This window comes from Sorex araneus, chromosome 3 (assembly GCF_027595985.1).
Source record: "Sorex araneus isolate mSorAra2 chromosome 3, mSorAra2.pri, whole genome shotgun sequence".
Lineage (NCBI taxonomy): Eukaryota > Metazoa > Chordata > Mammalia > Eulipotyphla > Soricidae > Sorex > Sorex araneus.
In genome coordinates, this window is record NC_073304.1 from 78,229,206 (window position 1) to 78,250,567 (window position 21,362).

A 21,362-nucleotide genomic window follows, 5' to 3' on the forward strand; every position below is an offset into this window, starting at 1 on the left:
CCACACCCAAACAGTGCTCAGGGCTACTCCTGGCTCTGTGCTCAGGGATCATTCCTGGTGGTACTTAGGGGACCTTATGCAATGCTGAGAATAAAATTAAGATCACGGTTGAGCTGTAGGGATAGTACAATGGATAGGGTGTTTGCACGCGACCGACCCAGGTTCAATCCCTGGCATCCCCAGAGGTCCTACCAGCACCACCAAGAGTAATTCCTGAGTGCAGAGTCAGAAGTAACCCCTGAACATCTCTGGGTGTGATCCAAAAAGCCAAATAAAATAAAGAAGAACACAAGGCAAGTGCCTTAACCCCTCTACTGTCTTCTTAGATTGTTGTCATTTCAAAGGCTTTTTTTAAAGTTCCCACTTGATCCAACTTTTCCCTCTCTTTTGGATCTTTATAGCAGTAAAGACTGTACCACAGGCTATCGGTTATACCAAGCTGGGTAAATCATTTTCGTTTTCTTTGAGGTAGTTTGTTCTGGAGCTGGGATTCTGCCTCACATGGGCTATTGTTATAGCTATTGTCTGATGATAATAAGAAATTTTCTCTAAACTCAGTCATTTAGACAACTACCTTTATAGTTATTCATTTTTGCGTATGTATTATTCTGGCATTAATTTAATATTTTTTCTTAAGTTGGTTCACTGCTTTTCTGGTTTTCTTTATAATGGAAGCTTTGTCACTAAATGAAATGCCAGAATGCTTGCCATTAATAGGGTTTAAACTAAAATTAGATGTAATACAAATGATTTTAATCTTGCTAGATACTGTTGCCAAGCGGAGATTATGAGCTTGTTAAAAAATAGATCATTAGGTTTTGAAAGAGATGTGAAATATATTCTTTGCACTCATCACTGTATCACTGTCATCCCATTGCTCATTGTTTTGCTCAAGCGGGCACCAGTAATGTCTCCATTGTGAGACTTGTTACTGTTTTTGGCATATCGAATATTCCACGATTAGCTTGCCAGGCTCTGCCACTTGGGCGAGATACTCTCAGTAGTTTGCTGGGCTCTCCAAGAGGGATGGAGGAATTACACCCGGGTCGGCCATGTGCAAGGCAAACGCCCTACCCGTTGTGCTATCGCTCCAGCCCTCCTTGCACTCATAGAAAAATATTTGCTATAAAGGATTCAGCACTTGGGGCTGGAGCAGTAGCACAGCGGGTAGGGCGTTTGCCTTGCACTCGGCCAACCCGGGTTTGATTCCCAGCATCCCATATGGTCCCCTGAGCACCGCCAGTAGTAATTCCTGAGTGCAGAGCCAGGAGTATCCCCTGTGCATTGCCAGGTGTGACCCAAAAAGCCAAAAAAAAAAAAAAAGGATTCAGCACTCAGTTATTAGGTTTAGTGGTAGGTGGAGAAAAAAAGGGGTAATTATATCATGGTAATCTAAAATCATCATTTTACCAAGATATTTAGTACAAAATGTAGGTCTGGAGGGATGGCCTAGTAGGTAAGGCTCTTTCCTTGCATACAGTTAACCCAGGTTTGATCCCGACACCCCCTTTAGTCTCCCCTGGGCCTTCCAGCAGTGATCCTTGTGCATAGAGCCAGGAGTAAGCTCTGAGCACCAGGTGTGGACACAGAATTATCTAATAAAAAAGTTTATTAAGGTAAATTACAATAGATATTTATGGTTACTTGTATTTGTACATGAATAATCTGTAAGTGACTTACAAGTAACAAAAAATATTAAAGGTGACAAAAATAAGGACAAGAAGATTGCTCAGCAGGCAGGAGGTGTATGCTTTGCATGCAGGAGCCCTGGGTTTGATCTCCAGCACTGCATGGTTTCAGAATACCAGTGGGAGCAATCTCCAGGCAATGATTGAGCCTAGAGTCACCCTCAAGCATCACTGCCAAGTGTGCAAAAGAAAAAACTTGATTGAAACATGTTTTAACATTTACACTTAACCATCTTTACTGTTCTAAGTGAATGATCTTTATCTTGCCCTATTTTTTTCCACTTCTGTATTAAATTCTGTAATTACATAAGCTTTCCTTTATCTTCTCATGCCCTGAAAAGATGGTGTGGGCAGGGAGGGAGCATCTTTCTGGGTTAAGTAGTATTTGTTTTTTATTGGGGGTGAGGGGGAAGCACACCCGTCAGTCATCAGGGGTTACTCCTGGCTCTGTGCTCTGGAAGAGCCCACCGTGCTCCCTTGTGGAGGTACTCAGTGGATCATGTAGGGTGCGGGGAATTGAACATGGATTGGCTGCATGCAAGGCCAGTGCCCTACCCGCCATACTATTGCTCCAGTTTGCTGAGTAGTGTTTTTCAATAGTATGGTGTAGTAGAAATGAAATGGGCATCGATGTCTCTGTGAAGTTCACACACTGATTACCTTGTTTTGTTGATTTGTATTTTAATTATTTTATCCAAGATAGCATTGTAGCACTGTCCCGTTGTTCATCGATCTGCTCGAGCGGGCACCAGTAACGTCTCCATTGTGAGACTTGTTATTACTGTCTTTGGCATATTGAATATGCCACAGGCAGCTTGCCAGGCTCTGCTGCGCGGGCGGGATACTCTCGGTAGCTTGCCGGGCTCTCTGAGAGGAATGGAGGAATCGAACCCGGGTTAGCCGCGTGCAAGGCAAACGCCCTACCCGCTGTGCTATTGCTCCAGTCATCTATTAACTGTATTACTTATATTCATTCTTGTGAATGAATATTTTAAATTGGTGGGGGCAGGTTGGGCCATCCTAGCAGTGCTCAGTAGCTACTTCCTGTTCTGTGCTCAGTTGTTGCTTCTGCCAGTGCTCCAGGAACCGTGCAGTGCTGGAAGTCACACTGGGGTCAGCTGCATGTAAGGCAAGTATCTTAATAATTCAGCCCCTGAATTATTCAAATTTTAGGAAGAAATGAGCATTATGAGGAAAAATCAGAATCCAGTGGGTAGGGTGTTTGCCTTGCATGTGGCCAATCTGGGTTCAATTCCTCCGTCCCTCTCAGAGAGTCCCGCATACTACCGAGTGTATCTCGCCCGCACAGCAGAGCCTGGCAAGCTACCCGTGGCATATCCGATATGCCAAAAACAGTAACAACAAGTCTCACAATGGAGACGTTACTGGTGCCTGCTCGAACAGATCTATTAACAACGAGATGACAGTGCTACAGTGCCCCCACAGCAGGCCCTCAACATTTTAGATTGCTTGTTATAAATAATTTGCTAAAAGCTCAAAAATGTTTCTGTAGAAGAAAGTGAGATTGTTGTATCTCACAGTGGAGATATTCAGCCCATGTACATTTGGATTCTTTAAAGATTGCAATGGTCCCTTTAAGAGTTGACCTCTTAAACTATGGAAACTGGTGTGAACACTGTTGATGGGAATTCATAGTGTAATGGTAACTTCTTGTACTATCTTGGATCTGAATGGGTGTATCATTTGACTGAAGTGTCCAGAAGTTGCTCTTAAGAGTTGTCTATTTGGTTTTAGCTGTTCATTCCTGAAATATAAAGAGGTATATGGGGGAATAAGTCAGATACGCAACCTGAAATAATGGCCTGATGTAAAAAGGCACTTAGTCCATAAATATTTTTAAGAGAACCAGCTAGCTAAGTTAAAATGAAGCAAGTGAAGAAATAAGAATGTCTAAAAATAATCAAGCCATTTAGCCTAACCTTGCTTTAGTTCCTAAACAATTCCCTAGCCCCCTGCCACTCTGTGTGAGATCAAATCCAGGTCCTCACACATGCAGGCTCCACTGCTAAATCTAGAGTTAGCTTCTGAGATATCAGAAGATTGTCACAAGAATCAAATATGTGAAAACATTTTAGTAATTAAAAATGTTAAATGTACTCTTATTACTATCATTTTTTTTTTAGTTTTGTATGTTGAGTTTGACCCTGAAACTAGGCTTATGTGCTTTTTAGTAGCAGGAAATATACTCCTTCCTTTACTTACAGTATTTTCTAGCACAATTTTAGGTATTTTTAAAAACTTTTTGAAATACATTATTATTGTTTCTTTGCATTGGAGCCATTAATAAACTAGGAATGTAGTACAGGTATTACTGGGCAGTTATTTTATTTAAAATATTCTGGGTGGGGGGTGGCTGGAGAGATAGAATACAGTGGGTTCTTTCCTGACATGAGACCAACCCAAGTTCGATCCCTGGCATCTCATATGTGTCCTAAGCACTGCCAGGAGAAGGTCCTGACTGCAGAGCTAGGAAGTACTAACCCCCGACCATCACCAGGTGTGACTCCCCCAAAAAACAAACAAACAACAAAAATTTTTAGAGAGGGTCTGGGGTAATAGTACGGGTAAGTTAGTGCTTGCCTGGCATCCTGATAATTCCGGTTTGATCCCTATCACCACATGTGGTTCCCCAAGCACTTCCAGGGATTTCTCCTGAGCTTGTGAATAGTCCTTGAACACTGGTAGGTATAACCTTAACATCCCCACCAGATTCCAAATTATTGGACCAGCACTGGAGATAGGGCATTTGCCTTACTTGCCACTAATCCCAGTATGATCCCCAGCCCTGCTATACAGTTGGCCAACCACCACCTCCTGAGCACAGTGCCAGGAATATATCCTAAGCACTGTAAGGTCTGCTCCCCCAATTCCAAATTATATGTTAATGTATATATAAACGCTAATATAAAAGCATTAAACTTTTATGAGACTGGTGAATCAAACTTAATATCATATTACTGTACTATTTTAAGTTCTGTTAGTCTGCCAAGGATTCCACCCACATTGCTCCATTTTCCTTGGCGTACTGTTACACTGCAAAATGTTTTCTTTTTTTCTTTTTGAGTCACACCCAGCAATGCACAGGGGTCGCTCCTGGCTCATGCACTCAGGAATCACCCCTGGCGGTGCTCAGGGGACCATATGGGATGCTGGGATTCAAACCTGGGTCGGCCGCGTGCAAGGCAAACGCCCTACCCGCTGTGCTATCACTCCAGCCCCTGCAAAATGTTTTAAGTTGCAAAAATTATCCCCAGCTACCCAAATTCTCATATTCTTAATGATTATAACATTACTTTTGATATTTGTATTGAGGATCAGTCAATCCATGGGTCATCTCTTGTTTCTAATAGTTGATATTAATGGACACTCTGAGTAATTTTCTGTGGAAATAATTCAATTATTCCTATTGAATATATAGTAAATAAAGGATAAGAAAAATAGTGAATCATTTCTTAAGAGTTCTATGAATAGTGTATAACAGAGCTCTAATACCACCTGAGCTTTGCCTCCAGATTCTCTGTTCTCTTTTCACTGCCTCTGTTCTCTTCACTGCTCATGTTGTAGCTGCAATAGTCTCTCTGCCTTTATTTCATCAGCTCTATCACTGCTCTTTTCCCGGTCTTTTGCAAATCAGTAAATGGCATCCTTGTTCATCTAATTGCTCTGGGGAAAAAAAGCAAAACAAGTCTTTGAGTCCTTATCCCCCCATCTCCATATATCCAGTCTATCTGCATGCTGATCTTTGAGTCCTTATCCTGAAACACCCGCATTTGACTGCTTCTAAGCCCTTTTATTTCTGACCTGATCCAAACTACCATGTTTTTGTCTTGTACTATTATTGCACAAGTCTTGTGTTTCCTACTCATTTACTTCCAAACTTATCTCTTACGCTCTCTTCTCTAGACAGCAGTAGAGTGATCATATTAAAATATAAGACTTTGTGCTGCAGAGATAGTGTAGCATAGTGTAGCGGGCAGGGCACTTGCCTTGCATACAGCCCACTAGGATTTGATACCTAGCATCTCATATGGGCCCCCAAGCACCACCAGGAGTGATTCCTGAGTGCAGAGCCAGGAGTAGACCTGAGAATGTGTGGCCCCCAAGCTAAATATAAAAATACTTGAAATTTCAGTAGCCTCCAAGATGACTCAAGTATAATCAGAAGTCCTTATTGGTCCAAAAGTTCTGTTCCTCCTCTGCGATGCACCTTCATCTCCTCCTATATCCTATCACCTTTTCTTACTCTGCCTGGTAACCTGGCCTTGTTCATTGACTGTATCAACTTGTTCTTCAGAGAATTGCTCTAACCTTAACTGTTCTCTCTGCCAATATTTTTTTTGCAGACTTTTATATAGCTTCAAATTATTGGTCAAATGTCTCATTATCTGAGACACCTTTTAGACTGAATATTTAAGACAATTCTCAAATTATTCTTTCATGAATTGTCTATACTCTGACTGTGGTTTAATTTTTTGTTTGTTTGTTTTGGGGCCATACCCAGCAGTACTCAGGGCTTATTCCTGGTTTAATTTAGGTTTTGGAGTTGCACATAGTTGGTTTTTTTTTTTTTCATTTTTTTTTCTGGGATACAACCACAGTTCTTGGGTTACTCCTGGCTTTTTACTCAGGAAATACTCCTGGTGGTACTCAGGGGAATCATATGGGATGCCGGGAATTGAACTTGGGTTTGCCACGTGCAAGAAAAGCACCCTACATGCTGTACTACTACTCTGTCTCTATGTGATTACATGTAGTGATGCTCATTTGGTATTCCTGGCTTTGTGCTTGGGAGGGACACCTGGGGTGCTCAAGAGACCAACCTCATGTAGTGCTAGGGATTGAACGTGCAAGACAAGCATTGTACCTAGTGTACTATCTCTTTCTCCAACCTCCCTGCTTTTTTGTAATTATTTTTCCCTTGGGGGGTGGACCTTATGGTGGAGGCTTTCCAAATGGTTCTTAGAAGCCCATGGGGGCTGATTTGACCTACTGCACCAATATATCAGTTCAAGGGCCTAAGAATACACTGCTGTGTAAGTGCTAGGGAGTACTTGAGCCACCTTGGCATGCTGGGGGTGCATATCCCAGGGCTGCACCTGAAAGTGGTGGGGGATTCTCCAGAGTGACAGCTAGCAATGCTTGGGACCTCGTGATATCAGTGATCATACTAAAGTGAGGGCATCCTAACTACTGTGCTATCTCCCAGTCCTGTTTGGTCATTTTTGGTATTATAAGTATTTGCCTCTTGGCCACTAACAAGAGGAAAACTGTTTGATGCTTTGCTAATAATTAGACATGTCACATTTAAAAGGTGCTTACAAAAGTTATTGAACAGAGCAATGTAAGAACTACAAATTTTGAAGTAACATGGGAAGTAATTTAGATTTGGATATGTTTTTGGTTTGGAGGTCATGGCCAACTGTGCTTAGTGGAATACCCCCAGTGCAGTACTCTGGGGCCACTCCTGGCGGTGCACAGGGGACCCTGTGGTGCCAGGATTGATCTTGGCCCTTTCACAAGCAAAGCATGCACTCCAGCCCTTGAAACTATCCTCTTTACCCCATGATTAGTTCCTTTGAACACTAACTCAAGAGTTTATATGTCCCAGAAAACAGAATATGGTGTGGGTTTTTTTTTTTTTTTTTGGTAGGGGTGAGGGTGGAGAGCGATACCCAGAAGTGCTCAGGGATTACTCTTGGATTACTCTGAGTGTAGACTCAGACTCAGGAGTCATTCCTGGCAGGCTCTGGGGAACCATATGGGATGTGGAAAATCAAAATCAGATCAGCTTCATGCAAGTCAAACACCTTAACCTGCTATACTATTTCTTGGCTCCAGTAGAGTATGATTACCGGATTTAGCGAAGAAGTTTTTAAAATAACAATAGTAAGAAGTTTAAAATCTCTTAGCTCAGAAATGGAATGATTTGCCATAGTGTTGTATTCCAATTGCCAGTAAAATTAGACTTGTATTTAAATATTTGAAATTTTTTTTTCTTTTTGGGTCACACCCGGCAATGCACAGGGGTCATTCCTGGCTCATGCACTCAGGAATTACCCCTGGCGGTGCTCAGGGGACCGTATGGGATGCTGGGATTTGAACCCGGGTCCGCCGCGTGCAAGGCAAATGCCCTACCCGCTGTGCTATCACTCCAGCCCCTAAATATTTGAAATTTTAAAACTTTATAATGTTTCACTGTTATATTGTCTACCCTATCCCTCCCCACCCCTCAACTTCCTCTTGACAAATTCAGTTCTATTGTCAAGAGTCCAAGGATGGTTTTCATTTACCATTGTATTTTCCCTTTTTTTTTTTGTTTCTTTATGTACCACACGAATAAAATCATCTGGCATTTGTTCTACCCTTCAGTTATTTTTCTTAATATGACCCCTTTAGTTCTACACATGTTGTAGCAAAAGGTAGAATTTCACCTTTTCTTATGGCTGATCAATAGTCTATTGAATTTGTATACAGCAAATACAATATTATCCACTCATCTGTTTTTTTCTTTGGGTGCCCAGGGTCAAGGCAAGTGCTCTGCAGTTGAGCTATAGCCCAGATCCTCCCATAGTTATAGTTGGAGTGCCATGAGGGATTCAGGCCCTTTGTGCCACATACCCCATTCCATATCTTTCTGTGTGAAAAGGCATTCCACAGGGCAAACCAGCCAGCACTTTTCCTTCAGTTAGGCCAAGCTAAAGAGGAATCATGTCCTATCTTCTCATTCTGCTGAACATACTTATGTTTCTCCAGTGACAAAAATAAACTATGTGAGTCAAAATTTGATTGTGGCTTCACGTGCATTTGAGGTGCAGATTGAAGACATACAACAGGTGGGGTCATATAAACAGTGAATCAAGGCTACGGGATGTGATGTAGCTGACCTTTTTATTATCCTCAAGATTTAGCCAACATTGAAAGTTGTTGCTGCCCTAAAGGAGTAGGGTTGTGGAAAACTTAAGTGAATGAATCCTTCTGATATCCCAATCTGATATCCCAAAGATGTTCATAGACTAAACCTGCTGACAAATGAAACTGGCTTTGAAATCTGCTATTATGCTACAGTGAAAATTCTTGTTACAACAGTATCCCAAACTATTTGGATATTAGTATATTAAAGCCATATAGAGATGTAATAGAGCACATGCCTTGGGTTTGATTCCTAGCAACATATACACAAACCTTAGCAGCTATCAGACATGCCTTTTAGGCTAAAGGAAGTGTTTCCTAGTAAGTTCACAGTTCAAGTTCTCATCAGACTGCTAACACAGCACTGTGTTGTCATGCTGTCACACTTGTCATGAACAACCTCACTAGATAACCTTTGGTCCTAAACACTGCACATTCTGATGATAGCACCATTCCTAGGGTCAGTGGGTGTCACTGATTCCTCTGAGAGAAACACCTTCAGGATGCACACAGGTGGTACCTCTGGAACAGCAAGACTTGGTCTGCTGCATAGCTCTGGCCTGAATTCTCTTACCTGGTGGTTTTAAGAAGATTCTTAGCTAGGAGGGTAATGCCAATTGTTCTGCTTCTAAGATATCTACCTGGGATGGAATGATAATGATACTTTTGGAAAAGGTTTATGAGAAGCCACCAGAGAAGGAAGGAGAGGAAGAGGAGAATACAGAAGACCACCTCAAGGATAATATGTGGAAAACTCAGGAGTGCCCTTCATCTCCTTTCTCACCCAAGGGGAATACTGGAGTCTCAACTCCTTTGGGATTTGTGTGGTGGACTGTTGGAGGGATGGGAGAGACAGGAAGAAGAGCTGAATATACACTTCCTCAAAGAAGATATACAGAGGGCCAGTGGGCATATGAAAAGGTATTCACCACTGATTATCAGGGAAAAGCAAGTCAAAACAATGAGATAACACATCACATCAATGAGAATGGCCTATCAGTCTTCTACAACCTTTTTACACCTACAGATTTGCAACTGTCCTACATATAAACCAGAATCTAGCATTAAAACCAAGATTTTCAAGCTTCTTACATCTGTAGACTAATGGTTGAAGACCACTGGCCGCATATGTGTATATATATGTGTGTGTATATATATATATATATACATATTTTTAATTTATTAAATTAAGCATCCATTGTTGGCAGGAGTGCAGTTAGAAAGAAACCCTAAAGTAGAACTATCATATCTGATCCTGCAATTCTACTTCTGGGCATCCACCACAAGAATATAAAATATTTGGGACTGGAGCAATACTGTGGGTAGGGCATTATTTGCCTTGTATGCGGCTGACCCAGGTTCAATCCCCAGCATCCCATATGGTCCCTTGAGTACTGCCAGGAGTAATGGAGTAACCCTGAGCATTTTCAGGTGTGACCCCCCCCAAAATTAAAAAAATACATATTTATATAATTTCAGTATGTATACTGAAATTTATATAATTCACATAAATTTATATAAATGTTATATAAATAATGTAATTAAATATGAATATAAATTTATATTAAATATAATATATTTATATTAAATATAAAATAAATTCATATAATCTATATGCTTTTATATAAATATAAATTATATAATTTATATAAATTTGTATATGATTTATATAAATTTCAGTATGTATATACTGAAATTCTATCTTTTGGTGCAACTTAGGACTAGTGGGTGTGATGAATTAAGAAGGACAAACTCCAGATGATTTTATTCATGTGTTATCACTCGGATTTACTCGGGCGGGTGCCAGTAATGTCTCAATTTGTACCAGCCCTGAGATTTTAGCAGCCTCTCCATACTCATTTTTCCCAATGATTGGAGGTTTTTTCAGGGTCAGGGGAACGAGACCTGTTATTATTACTGTATTTGGCATATTGAATACGCCACAGGGAGCTTGCCAGGCTCTTCCATGCAGGTGGGATACTCTTGGTAGCTTGCAAGGCTCTCCAAGAGGCATATATATGTATATGTATATATATATATATATTTCCCTTTATGATGATGTGTCGGTCCAGGAATATGTTCACTCATGTGTGAGACTTGGCCTGAGCATGTGGAAAGCGGCCTGGAGCATGGCGGCCATGGGGTAGTGGAGGTCGGCTGCAGGGGCTGGGTCCCTTGGGGTGGGGAGGGCTCTCACCCGCCCCCATCTGGGGCACCCCTGGTGCGGGGTCTGGTGACATGGTTATGGGGGCCTCATTTAAAAAAAATTTTATTCATGTGGTATATAAGGAAATGAAGGGAATGGACAATGGTATCTGGAGATATCTGGAGGTTATCTGGAGAGGTATGGGGCAGACAACATTGACATACTATAAAAATAATATTTTTGTATATAAATATTTTTAAGTGACTTTCAGAAAGCTACAGGAGAAGGGGCTGGAGCTATAGTATGGTGGGTAGGATGCTTTCCTTGCATGCAGTTAACCTGGATTTGATCCCTGGCACGCCATATGGTCCCACTAACCCTGCTTTGAGCACAAAGCCAGGAGTAAGCTTTGAGCACTGGAGGGTGTGACCTCTAAACAAAAACAAAAGAGATACTGACTAGATTTTATTTGTGTCAGAGCCTCAGGTATGCCAACTGAAGTGATTTATCAAAGGAAATTCAGAAAAAGACTGCTGACACCACAGGCTTTTTACGTAGGGGGCCCTGGGTTTGATCTCTGGAACCACACAAAAACCTTGCTATGTGCAAGCTAATTGAAATAGTAAGTTTCTTGAGATTCTTTTTGTAAATACCACCCATAGTCATTTTTCTCTTAATATCCAAGGCCTATGTCAAGAAAAAAAAAATCTTCGTTTCATTTACTGAGGGTAAGTTAAATGTACTGCGATCTTTTCAGAACTACTCTATAAATTACTGTTACATAAAAGCATTTTCAATTGTTTATCTTTCTCATTGTAGTCACCATTTGTGGAAAGGTACATGGTTCTGCTTTTCATATAAACTACCATTTTGACTGCTGGAGTACCACGTGATCTTACCTGACTATGTACTTACCAGTGGGTAGATTAATTTATGAAGTCTGTCAGAGGATCCTGATGGTTACATTATTTCAACTTGTGTTACAGGAACTAAATTTGTTTAATGTTTTGATTAATACTTAGGACAGCTTCTAGCTTTAGTCAAATGTGGGTGTGCCTTCAGCAGTGTGACATAGGGAAAATGTTGAAGGGAGAATTCAGATAGAGGACATTAGAAGATAGAAATGTGCCCAGACCTATCTCTGAGCAGTTTTATCATGTTGACTGTATAACTTAGATTGCATAACCAGAAACGCCCTTCAGTTTAAGCCCATTTACCAACTGTGATTTTTATAAGCATGACTAGTTTCATTCTATGGGTTCATGAGCTTTTTGCCTTTTGTTCGGCTTTTAAATATATTGGGCATTTGCAGGTTCTTAGAGGTTAGTTTTCAGATTACCAAATCAAGTAAAGAGTTTCCAAATTCCTTTAATTATAATAGATAAAAAAAAATTTAAATGCCAAGTTGAACTTCTAAGGAACTACACAAGACATTTCTATTCATCTAAAATATAGTCAGTGAGGTGTTCAAAGGAAGAATCCTAGCTTGACTAGAAGATACATATGCATTATGTCTTCACAACTTCAAAGCAAGGAAGTATATTATCCAGTACAAAGGAGATAATTGTTTTTAAGAAAAAAATCAACTGCAGACCAATGGAACAGGATTGAATACTCTGACACATCCCCCCAAATATATGATCATCTAATCTTCGATAAGGGAGCAAGAAATGTGAAGTGGAGCAAGGAAAGCATGTTTAACAAACTGTGCTCGCAAAACTGGACAGCTACATGCAAAAAAATGGGCTTAGATCTCAACCTATCACCATGTACAAAAGTCAGATCAAAATGGATTAAAGACCTCAACATCAGATCAGAATCCGTAAGATACATTGAAGACAAGGTCGGCAAAACCCTCCACAACATTGAAGCCAATGGTATCTTCAAAGGTGACACGCCACTGGCCAAGCAAGTGAAAACAGAGATAAATAAATGGGACTATCTCAAACTAAGAAGCTTCTGCACCTCAAGAGAAACAGTGACCAAAATACAAAGACAATCTACAGAATGGGAAAGGATATTTACACAGTACCCATCCGATAAAGGGTTGATATCAAGGATATACAATGCACTGGGTGAACTCCACAAGAAGAAAACTGCCAACCCAATCAAAAAATGGGGTGATGAAATGAACAGAAGCTTTCCCAAAGAAGAAATCCGAATGGCTGAGAGGCACATGAGAAAATGTTTAACATCACTAATCTTCAGGGAGATGCAGATCAAAACAACAATGAGATATCATCTCACACCACAGAGATTGGCCCACATCCCAAAAAACAAAAGCAACCGGTGTTGGCGTGGATGTGGGGAGAAAGGGACTCTCCTTCACTGCTGGTGGGAATGCCGACTGGTTCAGCCCTTTTGGAAAACAATATGGACGATTCTCAAAAAGTTAGAAATTGAGCTCCCATTTGACCCAGCAATACCACTCCTGGGAATATATCCCAGAGAGGCAAAAAGGTATAGTAGAGATGACATCTGCATTTCTATGTTCATTGCAGCACTGTTTACAATAGCCACAATCTGGAAAAAAACAGAGTGCCCAAAAACAGATGACTGGCTAAAGAAACTCTGGTACATCACACACAATGGAATACTATGTAGCTGTCAGAAAACATGAAGTCATGAAATTTGCATATCAGTGGATAAACATGGAAAGTATCATGCTTAGTGAAATGAGTCAGAAAGAAAGAGACAGACATAGAAAGATTGCACTCATGTGGAATATAATATAGCTGAGAAGTACAAGTTTGCAATGATGCAATTTCTGGCAGATATTTCTCTGGACTTAGTTACTAAAATACTAAAATACAGAAATCCAAAATTGTGCGGCCGCTAGTGCAGCCACTTGACCTCATACCACTTCATTCTCAGCAATGGAAAACAAATTATCAAATGCTTCCTTTTCAGTAGGTCCGACTTTAAGGGGGAGAAACTCCAAACAATAATAGTGAGTTTTGTGTTGAAATATTGAATGTAATCAAAGTAAAGAGAAAGTAAAGTGAAATTTATCAGTTACACAGGCGGGGGTGGAGGGCTGAGGATGTGGGGGGGCGGGGTGGAGCTATACTGTGATTCTTGGTGGTGGAATATGTGCACTGGTGAAGGGATGGGTGTTTGAGCATTGTATAACTGAGACTTAAACCTGAAAGCTTTGTAACTTTCCACATGGTGATTCAATAAAAGAAAAAAAAAGAAAAAATCAACATTTTTATTTCCTCTCTAAAATCAGCACTACACTGCTTGAGTTACCTGGATGTTATTTCTATTTTTATTTATAAATACATTCTCAGGAAATTTCAGATAACTGTTTTAGGCTTGTACTTTGCTTTAGATCAAGAAAGTTGGAGGGCCAAGGAGAAAGCTCAAGGGACTGGAGTGCAACATGAGGTCCACCTGGCGCTCTGGCAACAGCAACACCTCATCATAGGGTGCAGCACTGAACCTCTAGCCTGGAGTTGCTCCAGATCCCCCTGAGCACTGTTAGGGAAAGGAGAGTGGAGAGAGATCTCTAAGCTTTCATATTTTTTGCAGCAGTGGGGGTCTATTTCTGGTCACTTGTTAAGCCAGCCTTTCTTATCAGCTATAATATTAAGGTCTAAATTCTTGGCTTGCTCTACAAGTCTGTGTTCTTCTATTTCCACTTGCCTGTTTCCACTCTGGAAAAGCCTGTGTTCTTCCTCTTTCTCTCTTCTCACATCTTTCTAAATAAGTTTCAGTTAAAATTGCCTTGTCGGGGCTGAAGCGATAGCACAAGAGGGTAGGGTGCTGGCCTTGCACACAGCCAGCAATAAGCCCTGAGTACTGTACTGGGTGTAGCAAAAAATAACAATAAAAAGCAACAAATCAAAACTGCCTTACTACACACACACCCCTGAGATTCTCAGCTATGTTCTGTTTTTCCCTATCTGTTAATAACAGTACCTCAGAATCAGAATCTTTTTTTTTTTTTCTTTTTCGGTCACACCAGGCAATGCACAGGGATTATTCCTGGCTCAGCACTCAGGAATTACTCCTGGCGGTGCTCGGGGGACCATATGGGATGCTGGGAATCGAACCCGGGTCGGCCGCATGCAAGGCAAACGCCCTACCGCCCTACCCGCTGTGCTATCGCTCCAGCCCCAGAATCAGAATCTTTAGAAAGGGGATCTGATATCATTTTAAAGAAAAGTGATGATAACCCCTTTCCACCTTTTTTTTTTTTTAAGAATATCTGTTTGTGTGTTTGTGTCTGTGTGTGTTTCTGCGTGAGAGACACTGACCAACTGACTGAGGAAGGGAAAGGGGGGAATAAATTAATAAAAATTCACCTGTAAACAGATTTTTATTTGAGATACTCATAGTATCTACTATATATCAAAAGTTAGACTTTATTCTCTCTCTTTTTATTTTTAACAAGGGCCAGTTTGGGGGCATACTTAGCAATGCTCAGGAGTTACTCCAGGCTCTGCACTCAGAAATTACTCCTGGGTAGTGCTGGGGGACCATATGGGCTGCTGGGAATCAAACCTGGGTAGACTACATATAAGGCAAAACGCTCTACCAACTGTACTATCCAGCCCCAGATTTTATTCCTGTTGGTCATTCCATTATTGGATTCTTAACATATTAGAAGTTTTATAGCATCTGGAGTGATACTACCAGAGGTTAAGGCAGTTTCCTTCCATGTGCCTGACCCCACATAGTCCCCAAGACTGGTAGTGACCCCCATGCAATGCTGGGGTGGTCCAAAATACTTCCCCCAAAAAATGGTTTTATTTTTAAGTTTTTTTTTTAAATTGTGCCATTCCCTCTGGTGCTCAGGGCTTAGTCTTGGCTCTGCATTCAGAGATCACTTCTGGCATCGTTCACAGGCAGGATCAACCTTGGGTTGGCTGTATACAAGGCAAATGCCTTGCCTGCTGTACTATCCTCAACCCCCCAAAATGATTTTATATATATATATGTATGTATATATTATAAATGTCATGGAAAAGGCTATTGCATAATTGTGTGTGTTTGTGTATGTGGTTTTGGTTTGGGGACCAGAGCCAGCATTGCTCATAGACTGTTCCTTTCTTGGTGTTCAGGGGTAGCTCCTGGTTATGCTCAAGAGACCATGAAGTTCAGGGAAACATCTGGACTTCCACGTGCAAACATTTTCTCCAGTCCAGTGAGCCATTTCCTAGACTCCTAAAACTGATTCTTTTTGTTTGCCTGCTTTAGAAACAAAACCATTTTCCTCACTGAATTGTAAATTTGTCACTCCTGTGAAAGCCACTATATTTAAAGTTCTCATAGCCTTGAAGATAGGTAATTGTAAATTGCCCATTTCCAGCCCATTATATGAAACCATGTACAAAAAGCACAAATCCAGTCTATAAGGGTTTCTCTATTCAACTGCCTTCTTCCCCAGCCCCTGAGACAGGCTTCCACTGTAACCAGTCCTCCTGGCCCGTGTTTCTCTTATCCTTAGGTATCAGTCTGACACTGGTGGTTTTTTAAAAATATTTTTACACTTACAAATTTTTGTGATTATGTTTTAGTCAATGATCAAGTACCCATCCCTCCACCAGTGCCTATTCTCTACCGCCAATATTTCCAGTATCCCTCCCGCCATCCGCCATCCCATCTCTCCCCCAGCCTCTGTGGCAGTCACATTCCCTTTTACTCTCTCTCTTCTTTTGGGTGTTATGGTTTGCAGTAAAGTTACTAATGACCATATGTTTGGTCCGTAGTCTACTTTCAGCATACATCTCCCATCCCAAGTGAACCCTTCAAGCATTCTGAACCCCACTTTCACCATAGATTTTAGAGGACAGAGATCTATCAAGTGTTAAGTACTGGTCTTTGATGTAATATCTCATAAGTAAAGTTCTACCTTTAGTTGTGGTAGCCAGTCAAGGTGACTCAACTCCAAGCATGTTTGCATGTGCATATGCCTAGATCTTCAGCAGGGTGCTATTAATAGGATTTTTCAAGTTGCTGATGTGCTTAATATTTTGCTATAAATATTGTCACTCATTTAGTTTGCAGTTACTGATTAGCTCCACAATTCAGTTTATAGAATTTATATCAGTGCAACATTTACTAAGAACTTCTCTGTGTATATGAGAGAGAGAGAGAGAGAGAGAGAGAGAGAAAGAGAAAGAGAAAGAGAAAATAATATTTTTCTTTTGGGGTCAGAGAGATAGTATAGCATGTAGAGCGCTTGCCTTGCACTTGAGTGACATAGTTTGATCTCCAGCATCTCTTGGTTCCCTGAGCTCACCAGGAGTGATTCCTGAGTGCAGAGCCAGGAGTAAGCCCTGAGTCACACTCAGCACTGCAGGGTGTGTCCCAAAAACCTTCCCAAATAATTTTCATTTATTACACTTTTGGTTGTTCTAATAGTGCCTAAGTTTACAGTGGCCAGCCTAAGTTTACAGTGCCTAAGTTTACTACACCCAGCCACCAAGACAGTGCCTAAAACCCTCTACTACTGCCCTGTTTGCCCCCCTCTAGCTTGGACTTCTTCCCCCACCTCCAACATTATTTTGTATTCCAGTTCCAATGCCAAGGTTTTGTTATTGCTCAGTATTATCTCTTCTTTTGTTCTCTCTCATTGTAGTCCACAGATGAGTGAGATCATCCATTATTTGTCCTCCCTCTGACTCACTTTGCTTAACCTGATAGCCTCCAATTGCATTCAGGTTGCAACAAACTGCTGTTTTATATTTTTACAGTTCATGGTAGTCCATTGTGTTTATATACAACAGCTTCTTTTTTTTTTTTGGTTGTTTGTTTTGTTTTGGGGCCATACCCGGCAGTACTCAGAGCTTACTTCTGACTCTGCACTCAGAAATCACTCCTGGCGTTGCTCAGAGGACTATACGGGGTGCTAGGGATTGAACCCAGGTTGGCCGACTTCAGGACAAACACCCTACCCTCTGTATTATCACTCCAGCCCGTGTTATCATGGTTTAAAAAATCTCAGACAAATACTGTACTTCATAACTAATAAACATCCCCATCCCTGGTAACTTTTTATCTTTCTTTCCTATGAATTTGCCTTTTTAAAAATATTCCATATGTCAATATAACAATTGTCATTCTGTGTCTGGCTACTTAATCCCCTTAGTATAATGTTTTCAAGATTCATCCATGTTTTAGCATATATCAAAGCTTTGTTTCTTTTTATGGTTGAATAATATTCCATTATGAATATAACACATTTTCTTACCCATTCCTATGTTAAAGCACATTTGGTTTGTTTCCACCCTTTGGTGTATTGTGAATAATATGGCTATTAATATTGTTATACAGTATCTTTTTTTTAGTTCTTTGGGATATTACATAGGAGCATCATTGCCGGGTCTTGTATTCTTTTTAAATAAGATTTGTGATCATTTTTAGTAATAATTCATTATTTTTATTATCATTTAATGTCTCTGAAGTCTTTTTTTTTCCTTATTTGATCTTTGTTGCTGATTTTTAAGAAATTATTTATTTTGGTCATTCATTTTTTTCTTTTCTTTTCAATTGTTTGTTTTTCAGACCCGAGTCAGAACTCCGTCACAGGGGAACACAGACAACTGTTAGGTATAGTACTACAGTGGAGATTGACTCTCTTTAAAGTCACCTTTTCTCCACTTAAAACTATCCAACATTATTCCAATCTCTAATACTATTTTCTTTCCCCTCACTTTCTACTTTTCAGTCTATAACTTTTTTCATGCTGTTTCTGTTTCCAGCTTGGTAAGTTTCAAGAAGCTAGCAATATTTGCTAATACTTCATTCAGTTACATTATAAAGTAATTTTAGTAGACTTTTTAACTGTGTTAAAAAAATCACCCTCCTTGGGGTCAGAGATATAGTACAGTGGATAAGGCACTTACCTTGCATGTAGCCAACCTAGGTTCAATCTCTGGCACTGCATATGTTCCCCTGAATCCCACCAGGTGATCCTTAAGACAGAGCGAGGAGTAAGTCCTGAGCACAGCTTGTTTCTCCTCCCACCCCTCTCAAAAAACGAATATAACAGTATTATTTCTCTTGAGGTTGGAGAGATAGTACAGTACTTGAGGTGTTTGCCTTGCTTACACCTGACTCAGGTTTGATCCACAGCTCCCCATATTGTCTCCTGAGCCATTACATCAGTAATGATCACTGAGTGCAAAATCAGGAGTAAGCCCTAAGAACAGTCAGGTGTGTCCCAAAGCCAAAAGATAAGATTAGTAATTCAGCTCTTAGATTTTCTCTCAAGGAATGTAAAAACAAACACTTCCAGAGCTAGAGTGATAGTAGAGGGTAGAGCACTTGCTTCACATGTTGCTTACCCAGGTTTGATTCCCAGCACCCATATGACCCCCTGAGCCCTGCCAGGAGTGGTCCCTGAATGCATAGCCAGGAGTAAACCCTGAGCAAAGCTGGATGTGGCCCCAAAACAAAACAAAAAAAATTAAATAATAAATATATGTATATAAACACAAAAACTTGCATCTTGTATAGCCTTGACACACAAACTTAACAATGTCTATATGAGAAAAATATAGATAAGTTTTGCTTAGGAGCACAGATATTCTAAATATATCAGTATCTTGACGTCTAAGTATGGAAATATACTTTTAAAAGTTACCTTGTGCATTTTACCTAAAATACATGGTTGGCTTATTACTAGAAATGAATTCATGTAATTCAGTATGCTGACAGATTTAAAGAGAAATACCTTACTTACTACTTCTTGGTGAATGTCCAAGAAACATTTGATTTGAAATGTATCTAATACTTTATTAGTTTTTGGTACTTTATTTTTTTCAAAACTATTTTATCTAGGGCCATATAAATATAATATACATGCACACATTTGTCTGTTAAATTGTCTAACTTTTGGATATAGACAGGAGTTAGGGTTTTTTTTTTTCATGTGTGTAGTTATCTCAGAAAGCTTAAGATTCTTTTCAGAGGCATTGCCATTCCGTTCAGTATAGCAGAAAGACAAAAACTAATTTGTGACTATTGTAACATTCTGGTGAATCAGTTTATTCTAAGAATTGACTAATTTGAGGGGGCTGGAGCGATAGCACAGCGGGTAGGGCATTTGCCTTGCACACGGCTGACCCGGGTTCGATTCCCAGCATCCCATATGGTCCCCGAAGCATTGCCAGGAGTAATTCCTGAGTGCATGAGCCAGGAGTGACCCCTGTGCATCGCTGGGTGTGACCCAAAAAAGAAAAAAAAAAAAGGAATTGACTAATTTGAATATTTATCTTGCATTTTACTATATCCAAGGGTAACCAAATAGTATATTTATGGAAAATGTTCTTATAAAAGTATTTCTGCTGGGTTTAAGATGATAGTACAGTGGCTAAGGTGCTTCCCAGCACCCTGTAATAGTACCTTGAGCCCTGCTGGGAGTTATCCCTGAACACAGAGCTAGGAGTAAGTCCTGAGTAATACCAGGTGTGGTCTACAAACAGACAAACAAAAAGGTGTTTCTGCTAGGAGACCCGGGAAGTAGGGTAGTACAGAAAAAAAAGCCATTACCTTGTATGCAGCAGACCCAGGTTTGATCTTCAGCATTGCATGGACTCCTGAGCATAATTGAATGTGGCACTAATACCCACCACATTTGTTTCCATTGATAAGGAAAATTATGTAATAAACAGAGTATATACTTTTTTTTTCTTTCTTTTTTGGGTCACACTCGATGATGCACAGTGGTTACTCCTGGCTCTGCACTCAGGAATTACTCCTGGCGGTGCTCAGGGGACCACATGGGATACTGGAATCAAATGCCCTACCCACTGTGCTATCACTACAGCCCCAAATATCTATAGTTTTGAAATTAATGGACCTAAACTCTAATCATCAATAATTTCTAATATCTCAAAAAGAAAGATAATCAGGGGCCCAGAATTTGTGGCTCAAGTGGTATAGCATAAACTTTACATACTTGCCTCCACAAGAGCAGGAGTGACCCTAGTGAATGACAAAATAAAAACGAAACCATGTGATTTATATTTCCTAATAGGATACCAAAGTACCACACTGAGTGTGTTTTCCTTCCTCATCCTTAAAATACTAAATGTGATTAATCCAAGGCCACTATTTTCTGAAATGGATAGAAAGTCCAGTGGGACAGTAGTAGCTTTGGTTGCAATTGTGGGCCATTTGCTGTTTGTTTAAAGAAGGTAAATTTTCACTGCGGGTGATAAGCCAAATAAGTTTGGAACATCTGCTCTAAAACAAACTACCTTTTTGTAATAACAAAACCCATAACATGGTAAATGGCATCATGTATATCAAAATCCAAACCATCAAAAACTACTTTAGGATCGAAGTGCATACATGAATGGCCTGGACTTGATCCCCACCACCACTTGGTCTCAAGTGTACCTTGAGAACCTCCCCTGAGCACTAAGCCAGGAGTAACCATCGCGCACACTAGATGTGGCCCAAAAAAACAAAAATCTTCTGAACAAATGATATGGTTTCTTCAATACGTAAGTCACAAAGGAAAAAGAATAAAAGCTAGTATATTTAAGGAATCTCAAAGGCCAAGGAGATGACTCGAAGAGCTCTGGAGCACATGCTTTGCACGTGCATCAGTCCCAGGTCCTGCATGGTCCCCAAACACC

The 21,362-nt window shown here is 40.3% G+C and overlaps 1 protein-coding gene across 2 annotated transcripts in view; it reads left to right on the plus strand.

Annotated features, from left to right (window-relative positions):
• The window catches only part of SLC12A6 (solute carrier family 12 member 6), a 95,742-nt gene that overhangs the window by 27,054 nt on the left and 47,326 nt on the right, over nt 1-21,362 (plus strand). Inside the window, exon 2 of one of the 2 annotated variants that reach the window (XM_004609531.2) lies at nt 18,280-18,324. The exons of the other annotated variant lie outside the window; for it this stretch is intronic. Coding sequence (XP_004609588.1) covers nt 18,280-18,324 — 45 coding nt within the window. The remainder of the gene's footprint in view (nt 1-18,279; nt 18,325-21,362) is intronic. 2 annotated transcript variants of the gene reach the window in all.